The sequence below is a fragment of the Cynocephalus volans genome, chromosome 8 (assembly GCF_027409185.1).
Source record: "Cynocephalus volans isolate mCynVol1 chromosome 8, mCynVol1.pri, whole genome shotgun sequence".
NCBI classification, from domain to species: domain Eukaryota; kingdom Metazoa; phylum Chordata; class Mammalia; order Dermoptera; family Cynocephalidae; genus Cynocephalus; species Cynocephalus volans.
This window is the reverse complement of record NC_084467.1, coordinates 34,339,091-34,363,764: the sequence shown is the minus strand read 5'-3', so window position 1 is coordinate 34,363,764 and position 24,674 is coordinate 34,339,091. Positions and strand designations below refer to the sequence as shown.

The 24,674-nt window shown below is 42.4% G+C and overlaps 1 protein-coding gene across 1 annotated transcript in view; it reads right to left on the bottom strand.

The window, feature by feature from the left end:
* RIMKLA (ribosomal modification protein rimK like family member A) overlaps nt 1–22,289 on the bottom strand; it is a 28,728-nt gene extending 6,439 nt beyond the window's left edge. The window contains exons 1-3 of the mRNA XM_063104985.1: nt 22,081–22,289; nt 7,986–8,216; nt 3,490–3,576 (exon numbers count right to left, since the gene is read on the bottom strand). Coding sequence (XP_062961055.1) covers nt 3,490–3,576; nt 7,986–8,216; nt 22,081–22,243 — 481 coding nt within the window. The 5' untranslated portion in view covers nt 22,244–22,289. The remainder of the gene's footprint in view (nt 1–3,489; nt 3,577–7,985; nt 8,217–22,080) is intronic.
* Nucleotides 22,290–24,674: the final 2,385 nt, after the last annotated feature.

Below are 24,674 nucleotides of genomic sequence, written 5' to 3'. Positions count from 1 at the left end.
TAAAATGGCAAAACGTTGTGGAAGACAATTTGGCAGTCCTCTAAAAGTTAAACACAGAACTACGACATGACCCAGCAATTCCAATCTTTATATACCCAAGAAAAATGAAAATGTATGTTCACACAAAAACTTATATACAAATGTTCATAGCAGTATTATCCATAATAGTCACAAACTGAAAACAACTCAAATATCCACCAACAAAATGTGATGTACCCAAATAATAGAATATTACTGAGTCATATAAGGGGATGAAGTAGTATTACATACTGTAACGTGGATGAACCTGGAAAACATCACACTACGTGAAAGAAGCCAGACACAAAAGTCCACATATTGTATGAATCCATTTATATAAAATGTCCAAAACAGGCAAATCTATAGAAACAGAAAGTAGATCAGTGGTTGCCAGGGACTAGGGGAGGGGTAATTGGGACTAACTTCTAATAGGTATGGGGTTTCATTGGGGGTGATAAAAACGTTCTGAAATTAGACAGTGCTAATAGTTGTAAAACATAGCAAATATAGTAAAACCCACTGAATTTTACACTTTACAATGGTAAATTTTTTATGTGAATTATATCTCAATTTTTAAAACTTTAAAAAATATATTGTGTATATATTTAATGTTTGTTTATTGTCTGTCTTACCCTTCTACAATGTAAGCTCCTGGAGGGCAGGAATTTTTGTTTTGTTCTTATCTGTATCCCCAGAACTTAGCACAGTGGCTGGCACTTTGTAGGCACTCAATAAATATTAGTTGAATTTCACATTATGTACACTTCACCACAATAAAAAAAAAATAGTAGAGAAGTTGATTAAATGTTAGCACAGTAGCATATCTGAATAGTATTGAGGGCCCCACCCTGCCACCCAGACACATTTCTCTGGCTCTTCAATAGGACCCCTCTACTCTCACAGGCTGCTTTGTTATACCTGCTTCTGCATGTTGCTCATTCATTTTCTCGAGTTCAAATTCTACCCTTCGACTTAAGTCTCTTTTTCTTCCAATGAAGCTTTCCTGGCAAAGTTCGGCTCTCTCTCCTTTAGGCTCACACAGGCCCCCAGGCATGCCTGCTACAATGGTCATAACACTGCAGTGCAGCTGTCTCTGCTGTCTACACTTCTGAGCTCCTTGACAGCAGTAATTGTGTCTAGTTCATTTCTATTTCACAGTCTCTCTATCATGGTAATTGCTCATTACATGTCTGTTTAGGGTTACCTCCCCTCACTCCAGATGCCCTGAGCATTTAAGTATGCCACCTGGGTGTCACAATGAGGTACCTGCTTACATACTGCAGAATGACTGCTTTCTGTTGCATATGTCCCTACTGAGTCCCTACTGTGCACTGAGCACTGCAGCAAACCAAACAGAGACAGAAATGCTTAGGATCTGGTCCCTACCCCTGAGCAGCTCACAGTGTAATAAAGAGAACAGGCACACAAACCTGTAACTGTCACAAAGTGTAACACTATGCTTGAGGAGTGTACAAAGTGGTCTGCAAACAAAAAGGGATGAGCCATTAATTTTGTGTGGAAGAGAGGGAGGGAGATCAGGATGTGGACAGAAAAGAGATGATGTCTGGAGTTGGCCTTAAATGATGAGCAGAATCACCAGGTGGGCAGAGGAAGATGGCATTCTCAGCAAAGGAGAAGAGCAGGTTTAAAGAGAGGAAAAAGCATAGTCTGGTGAATGAGAAATAGTCTGGTATGGATCATGAAGGGTTCATGTGGCCAGAGAAAGCTGCAAAGGAAAGTTAAGGCTGTTTGTAGAGTGGCGTGGTCCACGCCATGGCAGGATCCTAAAGGAGTCAGCTTGGGCTGCCCTCTCCGAGTTGGCAAGGCCGCTGGAGGGAGAGCTGCTGGCAAGGCTGCAGCTACGAGCACTTGCTACAACCGTAAGGGTTCCTGCCTCGGCTTCGTGGCTTTTGCCTTCTCTCTTTCGATATTTTGGTTAGCGTGGCAGTTCTCTGAATTCCCAAAAGATTATACAAATAACACAAATGACTTTGCAGTCATTGAACTAAACATTCCCACAGAGGATCCGAGTAAATTGGACAATTTAAAATTATCCCCCTATGATAAATTGACCACACCAACATATGTTCCAAAAGCATCGCTCATGACTAAATATGAGCTGCAGCCTAATGTAAGTTGGCAAACATCATTTACCGGAGATTATATTAATGGCAAGAGAATGGTTGATATTAATGGGAAATTATATGATTGGGACAAATTAAGTATATGGGAACGAAACTGTAGAACCCCCTTTACTTGGTGGTGTCCAGTTTTAAATAAATCATTAAAAATCAGGTATTGGGATAAAAATATATTCTGTAAAATTATTAAACCTACAAAATTAGATCTTAGAAAAATAAGAAAGTACACCTAGTTTTGTGAGGGATGGTGCTGTGCACAAGGACACTTTAACATTTAGATCAAGATTACAGGGCCACAGCGAATGCATAACCTCAAGATGTGCATGATAATGCTGCTCAAATATCCACTGTTCTTTTTCCATATGAACAGTAGGTTCATTCCATTAGAACATAAGATCATTACACCCCCATTAGAATTTAAATGTTAGCATTGTTCCTTTTAGCAAATTTGTACTTAACATTTAGCAATAGACATAGGTCATATGATAGTACTGTCTATCACTTTGTAACTGCAATAGTCCCACCCTGTTAATAGGGTAGATATTAGCCACAGCTTGCCAACCGGAAAAGGTCACAGGTTAACTTCAGGACAATGAGAAGATGGTCCCAATCTGATAGATGACCTGATACCAAAAGGAGGAAGCACGAGCTAATCACCTGAGACGTGCTAACGAAGGAAAAAAAAAAAAACTGGCTTCCCCTGTCCTTTTAAAATTATTAATTCAAGCTTGCTGATGTAATAAAAATGATACCCAAAAACCCCCTGCAGAGAAAAATCTAAATAAAAGGCATTGTCTCATGCTCTCCTGTGCTCCAGCTGCAATACGCTGACAGCCCGCAGAGAGAGAACGTGCATACTGATATATTGAGGTCTCTGTCTGTGGTTTTTATTTTCGCTGGCTTCCTCATCCCTCTTTCAAGGACCCACAACTCGACTGGAGCTGGTCTCCGGCAGTAGAAGGCCTTCAGCACCACAATGAGGGTTATGGACTTTGTCTAATAGGCAACACAGGGCCTGGGGAGGGCTTTTCAGCAAGAACAGATCTGTTTCAGAGAGAAATTACTTCAAAAAAAGAACAGAGAATGCACTAGCAGTGAAATGAGGGAAACCAATCGGTCAAGTCAGGAATCTGCTGTGATACCCCATGGAAGAGATAGATGAGAAAGGTCTGACAAAAGCAAAGAGAGCGGGCACAGAGAGAACTACAGGGCAAGCTCCTCAAGGGGGAGCTCCGTTTTTCCAAGCAGCACCCCTTGAGTATCTTGTCTGGGCAGAGCTGCAGCCCTAGCAGACTGATGACCCAGGAAGCCCCAGAGGAGGAGCACTGACCCCGGTGGCCTCGTGTGCTCTTCACCACGACCGGGTAGCCCAGGGGCTCAGCTTCATCAATCATTTTTGAAAAGTCTTCATGCCCACCTGCCAAGAAAAGGTAAAAGTCAGTGAAGGTAAGGCTGATGGCCAGGCAATGGTCACCCCAGCACTGCCCCCACCCCCAGGTGGGAATGCTCTCGTGTCTCTCTGATGAAAGCAATTCAAACCCAGCTGATCCAACAGACATGCACTGCACACCTGTAATGTAAAAGGTGGGAGCAGAGAGGTAAGAGAACCAACATTTATCAGGTACCTTCTATGTTGTAAAGGCTTCACATGCCCTAGTTCATGTAATCCCCTCAACAGTCGTGAGGGTGGGTATCTCTCCCTTCACAACAGCCGCAGTAGGCAGAATTCTAAGAGGACCTCCAAGATTCCCAACCCTGGTATACACACCTAGTATAATACCCTCTCCTGAGTGTGGGAAGGACCAGTGTATATGACAGGATATCATTCCTGTGATTAGGTTAATAATTAGTTGACTTTGAGTTCGTCAAAAGGGAGATGGTCCTTGGTGGGCCTGACCTAATCAGGTGAGCTCTTTTTTTAAAAAAAAGGTGAATTATCAGAGAGACTCTTCTCTTGGCCCTGAAGGAACAAACTGCCATGTTATGGAAAAGGTCACGTGGCAGAAAACAGAGGGTGGCCTCCAGGAGCTGAGCATGGCCCCTGGTTGATAGCCAGCAAGGAAGTGAGGACCTGAGTCCTACAACTGCAAGGAACTGAATGCCAGCAGCCAGTCAGCTTGCAAGAAGACCCCGAGCCTCAGATGAGACCACAGCCCCAGCTGACACTTTGATTTCAGCATGGTGAAACCTAAGCAGAGAAAGCAGCTATGCTGTGGCTGGACTTCTGACCTACAGAAACTGTGAGATAATCAATGGGTGTTATTTTAAGCTGTTCAGTTTTTAGTAGTTTGTTATGCAACAATAAAAAACCAATACTCAAAGAAACCAAACCCGGGGATTTGAGTCACCCCAAGTTAAGGTATGACTCTAAAGTCTAAACCAGCTCCACTACAGCCCTTTAAGCCTTAATTTTAAAAATATGAATAATAATGTACATAACAATCTTTCTAAATTGTTTTACAAACTTCCTTGATTTCCCAACATACTATATTTAGCATAACCTTTTCTTCATAACTTAGAGTCAATGTCATGAACATTAATGGCTGTACCATAATGCCATTAAGGAGTACATTTGCCCTCTATTTAATGGCACCAAACTAGCGTGCTTTCTGGTTTTGGGACCTGGTTTTTATGGTTTGTCATGTTCCTCGCTGTCAGGAGGCTAATACTCACTGCTGTCAGTGTGGAGCAGAAGACTCCCTTCCTGCTTCTCCTTGCTGTGGGCTTAGAAAGAACAAAACAACTTGTGAGATGATTTTCCAGCACAGGGAAAACCAGGTTCCAGACGAGAGTCTAACGGGCTTTCCCATCCATTAAGTGAATGAGATTCAATGCTTGTTGGGGTTTATGACATATTGGGTTGCTCAGAGTTCCTTCTGGTTTACTTTCCTAGCTCTCAAAAACGTACTGGATAGATGCATTTTGTAAGTACAGTGGTGTATTAGTTTTCTATTGCTGCTGTAACAAATTGCCAACAATGTGGTGGTTTAAACTACATAAACCTGTTGTCTCAGTTTTGTAGTTACAAGTCCAACACAGGTCTCACTGGGCTAAAATGAAAGTGTCGGCAGGCTGCATTCCCTTCTGGAGGCTGTAGCAGAGAAGCCGTTTTTTTGACTTTTTCAGCTTCTTGAGGCTGCCCACATTCCTCAGCTCACGGACCTCTTCTGTCATCAAAGCCAGCAGTGGTAGGCAGAGTCCTTTGCACATCTCATCACTCTGATTTTCTTCCACAGTCATGTGTCCCTCTGGCTCTAACTCTCTTTTTGCCTCCCTCTTCCACTTTTAAGGACACTTATTACATTGGACCCACCTAGATAAATCAGAATAATCTACTTTAAGGTCATCAGATTAGCAACCATAACTCCATCTGCACCTTAATCCTCTTTTGCCATGCAACCTAACACACCCACAGGTTCCAGGGATTAGGCCACGGGACATCTTTGGCAGGACATTATTCTGCCTTCCTCAGGTGGTGTCACAGTTTATAAATTTTTGCAAAGCAAAATATTCTGGAATACTAACAAGACCTGTTTTGTTCACAAAAGTGCTACTAATTTTTTTTTTTTTTTTTTTTTTTTTTTTTTATGAGGAGGCAGTGTAGGTAATCAGGGGCATCTTCACGAAGAGGACATTTTATAAGAAGGGAACTCCCGACCTCCTGACCTCATGCAGATAAACAGAACGCCTTTCTAGCCATCCTCCTTTCCTTCCCTTATGATGCAGTGAGACAGCGGTCCCCCTAATCTAAGGCCACCGCTGCCCCCCTGTTCTGCACCCCTTTCCCTCTCACCTCTTCAGGGATCTTGTGCCATTAAAATGTCTCCTCTTTGCTGTATCTTCAACTAATTTCATCAGCATTTTAAACAGCTCAGCTCTCTCCCATCTTAAAGTCCCTGTTCCTTGACCCAGCATCATCCCTTAACCACAGCTTTGTATCCCCACCATCAAGCTACTTGAGAGAGTTCTAGAAACCCACTGTTTCCATTTCCTCACTCACCATTCACTTCCTCACCCCTGACAATTTGGCTTCTCTCCCCATCACTAAACTGAAGCTGTATTCATTAAACTTCCTGTTGCTAAACCAACGTGCATGTCTCAGTGCTTGGGTTACTTGTCCTTGTGGAATCACACAATACTTCTGATTGTACCATCCTTCTTGGAAATACTCCATTGGCTTCTGTGACCTCTCTTCTCACCTCTCAAGTTGCTCCCACTTAGTTTCTTTTATAAGTTCCTTTTCCTTTATCCATTCCCTAAAGGATCCCTCTTTTTAATTTTTTTTATTGTGGTAAAACACACATAACATAAAATTTACCATTTTAACCATTTTCAGTATTACAGTTCAGCCCCCTTTTCATTCTATTCAAAAAGTTGATGGAAAAATTCATATTATCTTTTTTTTTTCTTTAGCACTGGTTGGTAATAGGGATCAAACCCTCATATTATCTTTTAATTCTATTTTTCCACGAACTTTTTCAAGTTCCCTCATATTCTCCCTGAGTAATCTCATCCATTCCTATGACTTCACTTAACATAATGAATGTTTCCAAATTTACTTCCCTAGTCTGCAGTTCTTTCAGGAGCTCCAGATCCATTTATCCACTGCCTACTGAATATTTTTACTTGCATATACTATAGGCACCTCAAATAGAATATGTCCCAAACTGAAATCATCTCTCCCCCACACCCCCAGCTCCCACTCGCCAATCTGCTTCTCCTCCCAACCCTCATGTTTCTAGTCTCAGTGAATGTTTGCTTTCACATCTGGTTGCCCAAACCAGAAACCAGAGTCACCTTTGATTCCTCTCCATATTCCCCATCCCCAATCAATCATCGTGTCCTATTGTTTCTAACTCCTTCAGAATTCCTGAATCTCTTCACATCTTCATTCTTACTATTAGTTTAGACCATTGTTGGTCACTTAGATTAGTTTAAAAACCTACCACTACTTATCCTGTTTCTACTTTGCCCCTGTCTAATTCCTTCTCCACAGTGTAGCCAAAGTGATCTTCTGAACTATAAATCTGATCAGGCCACCTCCCTGATTAAAGCCCTCCAATAACTTCTCGTTAGTCTCAGGATTAACCCTAATCTCCTTCGCATACTATGTGTCACTCTTTATCTTTCCAGACTTATTTCTCAACTCTATCTCCCTTAACATTCTACAAACTACTCACGATACCACCAATACGTCATGTTCTCTCTTACTTCTAGGTCTTTTACATTCTGCTCTCTGCTTATTTTACTTCCCTAGCTCCCTTCTTTCAGCTGGATAACTTCAGCTTAGTTAGATGCTGTCTCTTTTAGGAAGCCTTCCTCAAGGTCTTTAAAACTACATTAGGAGCTCTGCTATGTCCTCCTATACCACCCCACACACACTTATACCACAACACTTACGACACTGCACTGAAATTACCTGTTTACTTGTCCTCTGCCTCTGATGAACTGGGACTGCCTTGAGGGCAAGACTCACTTACTGCTATAGCCCAATGCCTAGTATTGTGGCTGGCACACAGTATGTACCAGATACATACACACGTACTTTTGTCAATTATTTATTCATTTGTCTGCCTATCTTTCTATGCGGCTGGTTGGTACAGGGACCAGATACGTATTTAATGAATGACTTACGAGAGAAAGAAGCAAAGGCATTTCAGATGGAGAGAACGGTCAGGATAAAGATTCAAGATGTTGAATCACCTAAGATGAACGGACTCATATTGAAAAGCAACAGGAGATACTAGCAGTTTTCTGGTGAGAGAAAACATAGAGATGCAGGTGGTTTGGAAAGATAAGTCCCAACTATATTTCAAGGAGACTCACCATAGGAGAAGGTGTCTGGCATGGGGACCCCATGTCCAGCCAGCTCTTGGAATGTCCAGAACTTGTTGATGCAGTTTAAGATGCTCTGTGGGCGGTTGACCAGGCGGCAGCCCAGCTTCTCAAGGTGTCGCAGGACAGTGATGTCACTATCTGACTGCACAGAGGGTGTGGGCACCCGTACAAGCACCACGTCCGGGAAGGTGGTGAGGGCCTTCTGGTTCAGCTGGAGACCTGCAACGCAAGAACAAAGTGAATTCTGTGCTTGCCATCCTTTAGTCCAGCAGAAGGCCTGGTTCCAACAGACTCCTCAAGCCTGAACCTAGCAGGAACAGAGCCACAAAAACGGCCACCTGGATATCCTGGCATAACAAGAAAACTCTACAGTCAACCCTAGACTGCAAACAAATGGGCAAAGCATGATAATGAGGAAACACAAAGGAATGAAGAGAGGGATAAAAGCAGCATGTCATGAATAATCCAAGTTAGAAGAATCCACAGGATGTGTAGTCTAGCACCTTCCTTCCATGTAGGGCTAGTATTCCCCAGAGTGTAGTGGTTTAGGAGGCTGAGATTAATGAAAAGGAAATAGTATAGCCCACTTCAGGAATCCCTACCACTCTTGTGATGACATAACTTTAAAAAGTCTATCTGACTGGAACATGATACAACCATTTCAATGATTTTTATGAATAAATGCACAAATGTCAAATGAAAAAACAGAAGAAAAAATTATATAAATAATGCACTATGAGCTCAACTATGTAAACAGATACAAGTTGGAAAAGGTTAGAAGGAAATATACCAATATTTTAACAGTGGGTAATGGGATTCCAGGTAGTTTCTTCTTTGAATTTTATATTTCTCCGTACTTTGCGAAATTTCTTTAACTGTATATTACCTTTATAACAAAAAGCTTCTTAAAAAAATCAATCTACTGAAAATCAATTCAATATTAAACAAAATTAGAATGCATCTAAAGACAACTGATCCATATAGTGAAAAGACCTGAAGTTGTATTATACTGGGTTTATTGAGAGTATTTGCTTGACATAAAAACTCAGAATAACGTAAGCACAGTCTTCAAGTTTCTGAAGGCTTCCCATGCAGAACAATTATTTGGCTTGTATTCTATGACCCCAAGAGCTAGAGCTAGAGCATAATCCATAAGAGCATTACTTTGTTTTTCAGTACTGTATCCTCAGCCCCTAGAATAGTGCCTGGTGGATAGTAGGCACTCAGTGTTTGTTGAATTGAACAGAAGTTATAGGGAGATAGACTTGTGCTCAACAAAAGGGATGCTTAAGATGGAAGGGCCAAGGCTCACTGGTCCCGTGAGGATGGTACAGAGGGAATGCAAGAGTCAGAGGGCCTCACAGCAACTTGCTTGGTCCCTTTCAGCCCTGACATCCTATGGTTTGTAGTACTCAAGGCAGTTACCTAGGCAGCTATGGTGCACCCAGCATCTGGGGATGAATGATAGACAGGAAAAGGAATGCACAGGGCAATGAGAAGTGAGTTCAAGGAATTACTTGGTCTGCCCTAATGAACTTTAAAGGAGTCTCTATAACACTCTAAAGAAAATCTTTAAAACAATTTACAGAACCACCTTACAGGCTTTAACCTAAGGCATCTTCTATTTCATAAGTGATATTATACTACATAATCATATAATTCCAAGAAAATAAAAGGTGCTAATGAAGTTACTGTTTCTTCATCAGGGAATGAGTAATATCAATACAAAAGCTCTAAGCACAAAAATGAAAAACAAAACAAAAAATAACCCCAAAACTACTATGTGGTTCTAACTTGCACACTTTCCCCCTATTCCAGATGTTTTACTGATAAGAATGGGGGGGGGGCACAATCATTATGATAAATTATCTTTAGTACTTCTGATAGTGTGAACCCAAGGAACTGGAACATAATTCTCAGGGATGAGTTATAAAGAGCATCCAGGTTATCTTCACTTTGCCATAGAAAATAGTATCACTTGTATATGCTTTTACTGTTCTTTGAAAAATTCCTTTGCCATTTATAGCTCTTGGGGAAAAAATATGAAAGGGGGAAAAAAGTAAACCCTATGAGTACACTCAAAATTGGTAGGAGAAGAAAAAAAAGAAAAGTGAAAATGATGAGTAAATACAGAACGCCCAGGACAACATTTTGTAGTGAGATAATATATGCAAAAATGCTTTGAAAATTATAAAATGTGTACATATGTGAGGCACTGGCATTATCATTACACAGACATTCTACTAAGCAAAGTAGGACAATTTATGGAGATTTTTGTCACCTGATGAGATAGATGGCTTTGCAACAGAAAAGTGACCTAGAGAAATGAGAAGCAGCAAAAAAACATCTGGCCTTCAAATCCCAGCATGAGACCACAGACAAACAGTTAAACTTCTAAATGGGAAGAATTCAGTCATTTCTGGAAATACCAACCACAAGTGGACAGAGACAGCTCAGCCTCCACAAGCAGATTCACATATACCTAGGAAGTCTTACCAGGACTTCATCTCTCTTCTCCAAAGGTAAATCTTTGGGCCTGGCTCATTCCAACTGAAGCCTTTAATAAACGAAGAATGGAATGGGTTAAAGTGTCGCCAAAAAGGCCCTATCAAGCAGTTAGACAGGTCTGGTGCCTGACACTGCCAGCTGTCCAGCCCTGTGTGCGGAGGGACATGATGGGTTTAGGAATGCATTTTGCAAAGCTAATTACACCTTTGACCATTGACACAGCTCTGACATTCTTGCGATGGGCAGCTTCACTTGCCCCCTGCTTGTTCTCATTGCCTTCACCATCACATTTCCAGAAGTAGTAGATGAGAGACTGCCGCTCACAGTGGCTTCAGGATAGCAACTGACCCATGACCAACTGCTGTGACCTTCAGTGGGAGCAGGAGTTTCACACAGCCATGGCTAAGAACAACTTGAGTTTAAGGCTGGTCTTGACAAATCTGTCTGTGAATTCTGAGACCTTGAACCACTTAAGTTATCTCTGCTCCCTCTCCCCATTAACATCTCCTCTCAGGAAAGGACCTGATAAACTTAATACAGGATACAGCTTAGTGTGTCACCTTTCCCAGGATCCTTAATATTTCTACTGCAGTCCACAGGCCTCAAAACAAGGGAATGAAGCGCTGATGCAGGACATCAAGGAGGACATGGCTCTGCTTGGCTGCCAGCAAATGGAAGGAAGGCCTCAACCAGGAGAGGCTCTTGCCCTCAATTAACAAGCGATTTCTGTGATTAAGCACCCTAGTGCTCTTAGGCATCCCTTAACCTAGGGAGTGGGAGGGAGCTGAGTTGCGTCTGGGATATTTGGGCCTCCCAGACTCCTGGATTGGGCTTGAGATTTACTATGTTTAACTTCAAACCATTTTTTTTTTAAACTAAAATGATCACTCTGTCCTTAAACAGGTCTATAAGATAGTAGTGGAAAAAAAGATCAGACCTCAAACTAGTTAGTACAGTGACCAATAGCCAGCCTAGTCTAAATTAACTTTTTGAAACCAAAACATTATTTTTTCCATATTCCTTCTGAAAAGAACAATCTACTTTCATGAATAATTGTGTTCTGACTTCTTTTTGAACTCTCAAATTTATATTTGGAAATACTTTAGTGTATTAAAAACAAGATAGAACACTGGGATAACTTTTCCCAAATAATTGGGTCTGTTTTTTTCTTACCCATATATCAGGTTAAATTAAGATAATTTCTACAAAACTAAACTTTTGCAATCATATGTGCAATAGCAAAGAAAGGAACTTTATAATAAAGAGAAATAGCTTTAGAAAAGAGCAAATCATTATTGCAAAGCAGAGCTCTAAAACTTAAAAATCATACTCGATGATTCATACCAACAGCGGGAAGCAGAAGCATGGATAACAAAGGGTGCTGTAATCCAGATGTGAATTCAGCTAGTATTTTTATGGAGCATTGGTTGTGGTTTAGGTTCTTTGCTAAGAACTTTCACATGTATTATCTCATTTAAATTAAAGGTGTCTTATAATATGGATCCTTGGAACATATTTGACTGTAAATGTCTTTGCGTTTACACAAAACTGAGTAATAATAATTATGTGCACCCACACATATATCCTTGACTTCACAAAAGAAAGCTTCAACACTAAACTGCTTTCCAGTAAACTGGAAAAAACCTTCATGTACAAAAATAAGCAGCAGAAATAAGAAAACAGCAGGACACCGTAGCCTGAGAGCAAACAGGGACCTCATTTCTGGCAGCTTTTAAAACCATTGTATTTTAGCAGGATCATGTAACAGTGGCTGGCAATGAAACTCTAAAAACTGCCAGAAAGAAATCAACAATATAAATAAAGTGAAAAACCCACTTAGCACTTCAGATTATCTTGTGTTAGGAGGAAGATGTATCATCTAAACATGATCTGGCTCATCTCAATCACTCACCAGCTTTTCCCTCATTTCTTTCTTCACTATCCCCAGCATTTTCTCATAAGAAAGTTATTTTTATTCTTAACAAGTAGATGCTATCACCACTCCTCCTTCCCTTTTAAAGTACTTTGTTACAATGCCCCAAAAAGTCTCACCTCCACCTTATTAAAACCCACAGTCTTTTATGTGGCCACTTTCTCTTTCCACCAACTCCTATTTTGAGGTCATTTAATTCAACTCGACCTTATTGAACTGTTGGTATGAGTCAGACGCATTAAGCAGGAATACAAAGATGAACCAGGCAGTCTCTGCCCCGCAGAAGCTTATATTCTCCTCATGGAGAAAGATAGAAACACAACTTAAATATTCATTCATTCATTCATTCATTCATTTACTCATAAAACACATTTATCATTTCATATAATCATTCAGTGAATATTTATTTAGCACCTACTCTGGGCCAAGCCAGTGTTAGTTTGGGTTTCCCCAGAAGCGTACCCTGACACAGGACTTAAGTGTAAATAGTCTATTTGGGTAGTAATTTCAGGAAACACTGGCAGGGGAGGAGAGAACGGAATGTAGTAAATAATAGGGGTTTTATCAACTGAGTTACCAGCTCAGCCCCTCTGAATCCTGCTGAGGAACTCTAGGAAATGGTTTAGTACACACACCTCAGTTATCCCACCTATGGGGCAATGGAGCTGGCAATTTAGAATTTTTACACACCAACTCAGTCTTTGGTTGAGGCCTGCTCCAGGGGCTTGGTGTTAGTTCCCTGGCCCTTCTGGCTTGCCATGCATATGTGGGCAAACTGGGCTCCTGTGACCAGAGAAAGCCCTCTGACACAGGTGTCGGTGCTGGTGGTTAGAAGGGGTTCCCCAATGCAGTCAAATGGTAAGAGCCAAAGGGACATGGCAGGCCACTGACAGCTAACAAACAGGCACTGTCCTAAGGGCTGGGCGTGGGGATTGAAAGGTGTGAGTGAAACAAACAATATCTCTAGAATTTGAAAAGACAACACACAACTGCTATTAATGCTGCAAATGCTCTGTGCAGAACACCTAGGTATTAAGAAGAGCTATCGGTCTCGTCTGGGCAGGGGGTGAGGAGAGGAGGTGACTAATTAGTATAACACAGTGTGCTTAGTGCTCTAAAGGCCTATGTGTCAGGGTACAATGATAGCAAAGGAGGAGGAAACAGGACGATTATCTCTGCCTGTGGAGAGAATCCAGGAAAGTTTCAGAAAGGAGATGTTGACTCACAGTGCCTCTGGGCTCTATAGAAATGTATAAAATTAATAAACGCACACTGTCTATATCTCAGAAATGAATGAATGACAGAGGCATGGCGTCTTATAGCCATTGAGTTCAGGACTATCTCAGGGCTAAAGCAGGTATTAAGAAAGTCAGTGCAAGAAGTTGAAGCAACATGAGATGAAAGGCCATTATGGCAAAGTGGACACAGTCCTGGCCTTCAAGTCAGACACCTGATTTAATTCCTGCTGTCACTTTGCTTGGCAAGACACAAAACTCTCTGGTCTCTGTTTCCTCTTCTGTAAAATGGAAGGGTCCCAGAACTTGCCAAACATTCCTCCCTCACTTCTCCCACCACCACCACCTCATCGGCATGAGCTTTCTTGCAACCATGAAGACAAATCTCAGCAAGTCCTTTATCCCTGTCCATATCAGTCACCAAGACTCAGTCTCCAAGGCCATGCCATTTCCCTGGACTCTAGACCCCACATAGCTCTGACATGGCCTTTTCTAATCCCACCTCCCACTTCTTCCCATCTCCACTGTGTCCTCTGGAACTCAGTCAAGGGGCAGTAAATCCCCTTTTCCCAGACCATTTTGGTGAGACTTAAGCTTCACCTTCTTTTTCTGAATCCAACTGAACCCCGACTCTCCCCAGTGACACTGCTTCCCCAACAGCCCTCCCAAGTTCTGGCTGTTTTCTCTCCTTCTTACCTCAGGTTACTGGGCCTAGAGGTAGGACAGATGTCCTCCTTGCTCCTCGCTGCAGCTTCCAGACTGTTCTTCTCTCCCTCCCAAAACACCCAGTTTGACTCTCATCCGACTCCACATCACCCCTCCTGTGCAAGTCATCCACAAACCCCAGGTCACTTGCTCTCTGTCCTTCCAGCTCAGCTCCTGACTCCCTCCCACACTGTCATAAATATGGGTGGTTTCAATGTCCCTGTGGAGGGTGCTTCCAATGCCCTGGCCTCTCAGTTTCTTTACCTTCTTTCCTCCAAAGATCTTGTCTACCACCCCACCTCAGCCGCCACTCCCAGTTACATTCTGGACTTTATGCAATCGTCATAATTCCAATCTCCAATCACCATCTCCTACCTTTCCAGCTTACTTCCTCTAGTATCCCAACCCCCATGTACTTTGACCCCATTGGGAATTACCATGCATGGATTCCCCCATCTTTTCACTATCCCTCATCCCCTTCACATCATCGCTTCCTTCTTACCCTACTTAAACTCCACAGTCAAGCGCCATAATCAGTCCCTGCATATATCTTCAAATCCTCAAACCCATTTCTTGCTTGGCTAAACCAGTACTCTGGTCAAACCAATCCAACTCCATCTACTTCATGTGCCTCTTTTGCAATGGAACAGACCTGGTAAAAAATACACAAACCCGCTGACTTGTCTCAAGGGCACCCTTAATGCTGCCTGGCAGTCATTATATTTCCCAAGTCCGTTCACTCAACCTCGACTCTATTTCACACTTTCTCTTCTCGCTTCAAACTTCACTACTTCCTCCCACCTTCTCATTCTCATTCTTATTTCAATGCAAAAAGTTGAAGCGATCAGAAAAAACCTTCTCTATAAGCTTCCACTACCACATCTACCCGCTTGTCTGCACCTTTGACATATAGATTATGTTCTCTCTTATTATAATGGCTGACCTGTCCTTACCCGTAGCTTAGATCAACCTCTCTCACCCTTTTAAGGCACTGCTCCTGCTATTTGCCTCTCTCACCAATCATTCACACCAGCCTAGAAACATGGTGTTCTTTTCCCCTTCTTTGAGAAAAGCCTCAAAAACAACAACAACAACAACAAAAAAAAAACCCGTCCCCCCTTTGAGCTATCATCCTATTTCTTCTCTTTCCAACAAAACTCCTTAGATAGCGGGTATTATTCACATTTCCATCACTTCACTGAAACTTCCCTTAATAGGTTTGCTAATGCTAAATCCATGTTGCTAAATTAATTCTCATTACATATCTTACTTGATCTATCAGCAACATTTGACACAGTCTGATCACATCTTCCTTCTTAAACTTCCTCCACTTGGCTTCCAGGATACCACACTCTCCTGGGTTTCTTCATTTCTTTTATTCGAGATTCCTTGCTGGTTCCTCCTCTCCTCTCCCTGACCACTAAACGTTGTAGTGCTCCAGAGCTCAGTCCTTGGACCCTTCTCTTTTCTATCTATAGTCTCTCCCCTGATCAGTGTATAGAGATGCTCCTACTTTGATATCTCCAGGCCAAGCCTTTCTCCTGAATCCCAATCTCTACCATAAACTGCTTACTTGACATTTCCACTTGGATATTTCATGGACATCTCAGACTGAGTCCTGACACTCGTCACCTGACCAAACCTACTCCTCTCTCATCCTTTCCATATAAGTAAATGACACATTTTATTCTTCCAGTTGTTCAGGCCCAAAACTGTAGAGTCCTCCTTAGTCTTTCTTGCATGCCCAATATCTGATCCAGGGGGAAATCCTGACAATTTTGTCTTCAAAAAATGTCCAAAACTCCGTCATTTTTCACCTACTGCCCTGAAATCATCCTAGTCCAACAATCACCTCTCACCTGAACTACAGCAATAACCCTGATCTCCCTGCTTCTGCCCTTGTTCCCACCAGTCTATTCTCAATATAGTTGCCAGAATGACCCTGTGAACCATAAGGCAGGTCATATCACTCCTCTGCTCAAAACCCTTCAGAGGATTCACAGCCCATCCAGAGTAGAAGCCAAAGTCCTTCAATGACCCACAAGGCCCTACATATCTGCTCCCCTCCACACCCAGCACGGTGACCTCCTCCTCCCCTTTGCTCACTCTGTTCTGCCACACTGTCCTCCTTGCTGTTCCCTCTCGCCTAAACTACTCACTCCCCAGTATCCAAACAGCGTGCTGTCTTACCTCCTTCAGGTCTTTACTCGAATCCTAGCCACCATACCTAAAATTGTGATTTCCCTCCCCCACCTCCAGAAACATCCTATTCCTCTTCCCTGCTTTCTTTCTCCTTAGCCCTTTTCATCAATATACTATATATATTTTACTTATCTTGTTTCTATTCTATCTCCCCCATCTAGAAGGTAATCTCCTTGAGAGGCAGAGATTTCTGTCTGTTTTACTCTGGTGCTTAGAACAGTTCCTTGCACACAGTAAGTCAACAGATATTTGTTGACAGAATAAACAAATGAATGAATGAAATCATAATAATGGGGGTGGAGACCACATTTGTTCTTACTCTCCATTATATTTCTAGTGCCTAGCACAGTGCCTGGTATAGAATGGATGTTCAATAGATATTTGTTGAATAAAAGAAATGAATGGAAGAAATGAATAGAATTGTTGTGAAGATTAAGACACATAAAAGATATTAAAGTGTTAATAACAGAGTTATAGGAATGAAGTTCCCGTAACACAAAGTAATTTAAATTTACCACTTTCTCATAGTGGAATATTGAGTTACTTTTTAATGGGGAAAGAACAAATAGAAATAGACCGAAAATTTCATATCATGTTGTAGGCTTGTGTTAAAACAATATAAACCCCTAATACGATGAATTCTCTCAGGGTTTTGGGGAGGGTGGCCAGGGAAGTGGCTGGAGTGAGGTGAGGCCAGCACTGACCTACCTGAATGTCAGCGGACTCCCTGCCAGTGAGGAAAGTGACAAGAGGGCATGGATGGATGAGAATGGTACAGACTTCTCTAAGTGAGGGCTGTACCCCCTTACACAAGGCAAGCCTAACAAATTTAGTGGAACTATATGGTAGCAGCAACAGATGGATCAGAAATCTACAAATAGGGCTTTGAGATCCATGAAGGCTCCCAATCTACTGGTTCTAAAATTCTTCTTAACACAGTTCATGAGGTATTCCTAAAAAACTACTATTAGAAACATAAATTAAACATCCAACCCATCCTCAGTCCTTGAGGTCAGCCTACAGATGTAAATGTGGACCCATGGGGTAAAGTGTATCCATGCGGCACTCACGTCAATTTGGATATATTATATGGTAGGTGTTTTTACTCACTCTCTGACCTTTCTTTCCACTAGTGCTGTATAGTGGCGTTATTCAGATTATAAGGTGTCTGGCACAGGCCTTCAGCAGGAACAGAGATTAAAGATCAAGCCTTCTAAACAAAAGTTAGCATGGTACCTTTTCCTGTTAGTGTCTTCTTGCACAGTGACGGGGTCCACCTTTTCTCTGTGAGCCTTTGCTTGTCCTTTGGCAGGCTGAGGTAAGACCGTTTCTTTATACAAACTTAGTTAGGATTCCACTCTTTTATATATGACTCACCGCATTACTACAAAGAACCAACTAAAAGGATCCCAGAGTATTTTGATTTAAAAAAAACCTGACCTAGAAATTGCCATATAGCCACCAAGGTTTCAGCTTTGAAAGTAAGGGAAGGAATGCTGAATCATTCTGCTCCTAAGAGACAAACGGTAACACAACCTCATTTCCAGGTCAGACTCATTTTTTCTGTTTTGGTATCTGTCCCTGAGTTTGTGACTGTATTTATTTCTTAAGCCAGTTAATGATACAGACCTTTGGTTGGTCAGAGAACTTAATTCTCACTAGTGAATCTGTCATCATATAACGTCTCATCACAAAAACATTTACACATCCAATCATGATCTCCCAAACACAGAAGTTAATTACAGTAAATGTCTCATATACTCCAAATTAGCCTTTAAGGCACTTTATTCAGTCATCCAACAAACATTAACTGAAGACCTACTATGTACCAGTTATAAAGCATACATTTGAAGAATCCCAAGTTATTCAGGGGGAGAAGGGAGATAAACATTGTAAATAGATAAATTACAATAAAATATGAGGAGTGCTATTTTTAAAAGTATGGGCAACATTACTTGGCAGCAGATGAAAGAGAGTGACTACTTAGGTGTAGAAGAGGGAACTCAGAAAGACTTTATAGCGATGAGTGACTTGTGTTAGATTTGAAGGATGAATAAAAGTTCACCATGAAAGGGACCAGATAGGGATCTTATGCAGAGGGAATTTTAGTGAAAGGCCCAGAGCTACAGAGGAGCATGGTGAAGGCTGATGCATGAGGTAGAGTGGAAGAGATAAGACAGAAAGGGTTTAGGCCAGAATTACTGAGAGTTGGTTCTAACTCCCAGCCAGTATTATATGCCCAGCAACACTTAATGGTGGTTGTAAGAGTTAATATGTGAAAAGAACCTAGTCCTATGCCTGGCATAGAATAAGCACCATATACATTTTGCCATGACTATTATTATTATGTGCACTTTTGTCACGATCATCACCTTATCCCTAGGATTGAGTATAATTAATAAATATTTGTTGAACGAATGAATGAACTGTCTGTCTCTAAAAAGGAAATGGAGATGGATATGATTTTCATAATGCTACACCCAGCAGAAAGTGAAGGGAGGATGTTTTCTACAGGATTGCTTCAGTTACCTGATGGTCATTCCCCTCTCCCTAAGAGTCTCCCCACCCAAATCTATGCTGGGAAGGGTAGATTACTGGATTAAAAATAATAAACATGAAACCTTGCATTTATATAACATTTTCAGTCTACTCTATAACTGCAATCTTTAAATTCAAAAGTTTTAATCTCTTATCTGAATCCTATTTCCAGAAATTCTAATCCCTGGATTTAGTCTCCCAATACCCTCCAGAGAGGAAAGCTCAGGAATGAATTTAAGTAATTGGTTGAGGCACTGACCTTACCTGCTCCAAATTTGTTCCATCATCATACTCCTACACTCATCTGAAGAAACACTAGAAACAAAGGCTTTGTAAAGGTGGTACCTTAATTTCTAAAAACAATAAAATTATTTTGCAAAGTCTAGCTGCAATTTAATCCAATTCAACTCAATTCAATTCTACATATCCTAAGAAAGATAACATAGATTGGGATGTCCTAAACATATTTATTCCATATAACTGGGTTGGGAATTAGAAGATCAGGTTTTTTAACTGCAGGTTTGCTACTAACTAGCTGGATAGCACTGAGGAAGTCATTTCATCTCTCTGAGCCTTAGGTTCTCCCTTGTAAAATGAAGAAATTAGAATGAATAATCTCAAAGTCCTTCCCAGCTCTCACATTCTATAATTTTCAAATGGGAAATAGTATCAATATCATTGTAATTATATATTTCTATATTCCAAAGCCAGTGAATTCTGGATTTTTTTCAGAGGAATACTTTGGTTCAGCAAATTGCCAAGTGTGTCCTATAGTTTGAATATAGAAGAAACTGGGAAATAGAGCTCATGTCTTCATTCATTCAAAAATATTTGCTGAGCACCTAGTATGTGCAAGGCACTCTTCTAGTCACTATTATAGCACCGGACAGAGCAAACAAGGTCACTCTTCTTATGGAACTCTCTTTCTTGTGCTTTAATTACTCCCACAACAAATAAATCTTTTGACAGCTTTGCACAGCAGAAATGGCGACCTAATAGGTTTGCTTTATGTGTTGTGATTTGTGCTGGCTACCTCTGAATTAACAAAAAATTAAAATTGCATCAAAAAATACCTGTCTTAAAATTTTTAGAGAAAAAAAATAAAACAACAACAAAAAAACCTGTCTTCAATTTCTCCATTGACCAAGCAAATAGCCGTGTAAATTTTCTTGTAGTTAAAAGTAACTCCTGGTTTGTGAAAAGATTTTTGAGATATTTTTCACACATGAATACATTTTAAGACACTAAACAAAAGGGTTTAAATGTTTCCTGCAGCACTAAAATTTAATTTTCTCTTTCTTCTAGGACTGATTATTTAAACTGGGGTTTTAGATACAAACAGCATTTTCCTACTCTTTTAACAGAATTCATAATGAGTTTACAACAGGAACATGACGTAGAATTTTGGTTACTATCTCTCAAAAGACATCTTTACGAGCTGTAAAATAAATAAATAGGCAAACAAACTCATCCTGGTGGTGAAAAGATGTATATATTAAGGACTTAATCTAGATCAGTAAAACATACAGATTATCCAATTTAAATATGGTACTGAAAGAGAACTTTAAGGCTGGAGGAACCTTAACCCTTAGTTTCATAAGCGAGAAACTTGAGATTCAAAGACATAAAGTGAATTGCCCATAGCAAAGCCAACATACTTGTTAACAGCAAAGCTGTAATAAGAATCCAGGTTTGCAGATTCCCTGTTCAGGAATCTAGTTCTACATTAACTGTGAGAATTTTAGCAAACCAAGGCTAAAAAGAAGGTACCCTTTGTGTTTGAAAGACACTGCTTTAGACTATATGTAAGGCACCTATACTATGTAGTATATTTTTCCAACAGGATATATAATCTATCACATATGAAGGGTTTACATAAACTGTGGATGAAAGATCTGTAACAGATATATTCCACTAAGAAACAGGTCATATTTAAAATCTCTCTTGTAAGTGGCCTGTTCAGAATTTGGAATCCCTTTCCTCACCAAAGAAAAGTAACAAATTATGAGCCTATTTAACCAGACATGGTTGAAATAATATAAATAGTATCCCAAGAAGTACCCTGATTTGGGCCCAACCCCCCTCCCCCACTAGTCCTAGACCCCCTGAGAAGGCTGGATACCTCCAGTGAAGAACTAGAAACACTCAAAAAGCAGGCCAGTGAGAGGCTCCTAAGTCACGGATTCCTAAATCAGAGAGGGCTTGTAAGGATTATCAAGAATATCTAAAAACATACTTAACCTTTTGAGATCAGGGTCATGGATGATAACCATGTCTTACCCAAAAAATTCTGTTGGGCACAGCACTGGAATGGTCAGTGAGGCCAGAATGGTCTGTACCTGAAATCTTGGCTTTTCTGGAATCAGAATTCAACACTTTTAGAGAAAAGGATGAGTTAAAGAAACCCATCAAATGTCTACACTCCCACTTTACACTCAAGAGGTGACTCCAATGTTTCTCAGATTTCCCCCATACAGGTTCCTAGTTTGGGAATAATGTCCTATGTAGTGCATTACTGATACTTATACACTCCTGGAAAACTTTTTAAAACATTCATCTTAATTGCAATTTTGTAAATTTAGTGTGGGGTTCTAGAAATCTCAGAGTCTAAACTGAGAGGGTATCGATGCAACCAGAATTTGCAAATTTGGGGTTAGCAGCTTGATTTTCCTCGCACACCCGGGCGGCTTCAGGTGAATTTGGGTTCCTCACCAAACAAAGTCCCGTAAGTCAATTAAATCTCGTTCTCAAATGCTGGCCTCAGGGCAGACGGTAGTGGTTCAAGGAAGCTGTCAAGGTTAGGGGCTTTCTCCGACCCCAAGAGGTCTTGCGGGGGAGAGCGGTTGGTTTGTGGGGCCCGAAGCAGGCTTGGCTGGGGGAGGCCCGGGTGAGTGCGCCCACCCCGCCCGCTCTCGGGGACCCCGGCGCGCCTCCCCGCCCTCCCGGGGCCCGCCTCGCTCACCGAGGTGGCCGCCGACGATGGTGACGGCGATCTGGTCCATGAGCACCGCCCGGAAGCGCACGTCCTGCTCGGAGCAGCGCTGCCGGAGGGCGCGCAGGATCTGCACCTGCGGGTAGTCCTCGCGGATGCGCCGGTCCGTCAGGAACCAGAGCTGGGAGCACATGGCGGCCAGGGCGGCGGCGCCCGGCGTCGCGCGGCGCGGACCCCCTCGGCGCCCCGGGCCGCTCGCTCGGAAGGGCGGCCGGCGTCCCGGGCGAGCGCGCCGCGGCTCCGCTCCCGCCGGTGCGCCAGGCGCCTCTGCAGCCCTGACCCAGCGAATCCGCCCGGCCACTCAGCGCCGCCGCCGGCGCCCAGCCAGCCAATCAGCGCGCGGCGGCGGGCGCGGGCCAGCGCGCGGCCAGCTGCAGAGGCGGCCCCAGCGGGCGGCGCCCGGGAGGGGCGGCGGGCTGGGGGCCTGCGGCGGCCCGGGCACGGGAGCACCCCCCGGGGAGCCGCGGGCGGGCGGTGGCGAGGCCGAGCGAGGGCATCCCTCTGCCCTGGACCCCGTCGGGCGTGGCGCTGCCGGCTGGGGTGGGGCGGAGAGGGTGTCCGAGCTGACCGGCGAGTGCTGCGCAGTGGGCAGCGGGTGCGCCCCAAAGGCGGCCCCGAGCGCTCGGGAGCTGGGGGTTGCAGGCAGTCGCCTGCAGAGCCCCGGGCAGGGCCTCGGCGACGTCCCAAAGGAGACTCCGGGAGCCTGGTGAAGGTCACGCGACTAGGCCTCCCGTTGGACCCGAACCTTGGAGGGAGAGAGATTTCTCTGCCGAAATTTTGGCCTGAAGCCTGGGGTTGGAGATGAGGGTGGGGGGGAGTTGGGTTTTAGCCGCCTCCCATTCAGAGAATTTGAAGGTGCATTTCTCAGGGTTTCAGATTTTCTTACACCGGACACCCCCTCCTAGTTTGCAGCAGCTCCGGGCCTTCACAACCTCGATGTCATAAAAACGGATCCAAGACTCCTTTTAGTTAGAAGGAACCCTGGCTGGTCTCCCCTCTCCTGTCCCGCTTCCCCTAGGCCGTATAACTGAGTCATCTTTAAACACTATCCTTGGTCCTAGCCAAATGCAAACCCTGCCTGCAAACAACAGTGTTTGAAGCCAGATTTTCTTTTCGAAATAACTGCAGGGTTGAAGTTAGCCATTTTGGGAGAGTGCATTTACTTTTCCAGCTCATGAAAATATGCCTTTTTTGGCTTAGGGAAGCAAGAGTACAGGAGTTTCAAGGTAGGCCCAGCAATGACAATTTAGAAATAGGGTAAAGGAGTCTCAGGGAAGGTGTAGGCGTCACTGTAAATATTACGCAGGTGTGCATTTAGCCACTAAGGCGTGCCTTTAGAAAAGTTCTGCATGAACGGAATTTCAAAAATTCTTTTTCAGGCAGTCATATGGAAAGCCTTTTGTGTTGCAAAACCCGCACCCCCCCCCCATGAATGTATTTTCTTAAATTAACAGTAACTTAGTGCCCTATGGGTTAGTAACTTTCCAAACTATCTTCTGTCAAAGGACAAAACTACAAACTACAACAAATTTAGTTATAGATTTATTTGAGATTCATGAATGGGGCAGCCTCCATTCTACAAAGAGAATGAATGCTCCAACTGGGCAATGGCAGAACAGTGGGTTTTGTAAGGTCGGAACAAGAAAATGGAACAATAGGGGGGGGAAAGCTGATTGTTTAACATCAGGTTACTTTTTTGTAAGGGTTAAAGCAGAGGAAACTTCCTTAGTACTCTAACTCAGGCTGGAATTTCCTGTTTTTAGGAAAAACTGGTCTATCTTGGGATCTATCTGCTTCCTTAAAGTTTTTGTTGGATTATGTGACATTTAGCATGAGTGACTCCATTTTGGTTTCTAGTCTGCTGGGGCCTAATACAATAGCTCAGTCCAAAACAGTGGCCTCTGTACTGGATTGAATTACGTCCTCCCAAAACTTATTGAAGATTGAATTGTGTCCCCCAGGTTTTATGTATTAGAAACTTGGTCCCTACTCTGACTATTAAGAGTGTGGGAAATCCTGTTATGGTAATTGAAAGGCGGAGCCTTGAAGAGGTGATTAGATTGTAGGACCATGCAGTAGTGAATGGATTAAAAATGGTGGTCAGGGGGTGTGGTTCTGAGGACTTTAAAAGAACAGAGAGAAGAGTCTGTCTCTCTCTGCTTCCACCATCTTGCAGTCTGAGACTCCTGGGTCACTGTCACCACCACCAGATGTGTTCCTTGGACTTTGGACTTCCCAGCCTCAGAAACTGTAACAATAAATTTTGTTTTTTTAATAAATCACCCAGTTCTGGGTAATTTTATTATAAGGAACAGAAATGGACTAATACAGCCTCCCATAAATTTTGTTTATCACTTCCAACCACAGATCAACTTGGGCAGTACAGGCTCTATCTTCTCCTTAGGCCATTTCCTTCATGTCCCATGGTATATATTTTTTTGATCCTCATACTTCCTACAGGGATTCTGGAGTATCACCCATAGGATGTCTATAGATGATCAGAACAATGGTTTCCTGGAACAATAATTTACTTAAAGATATAAGTCAGTAAATTGAAAAGTTGC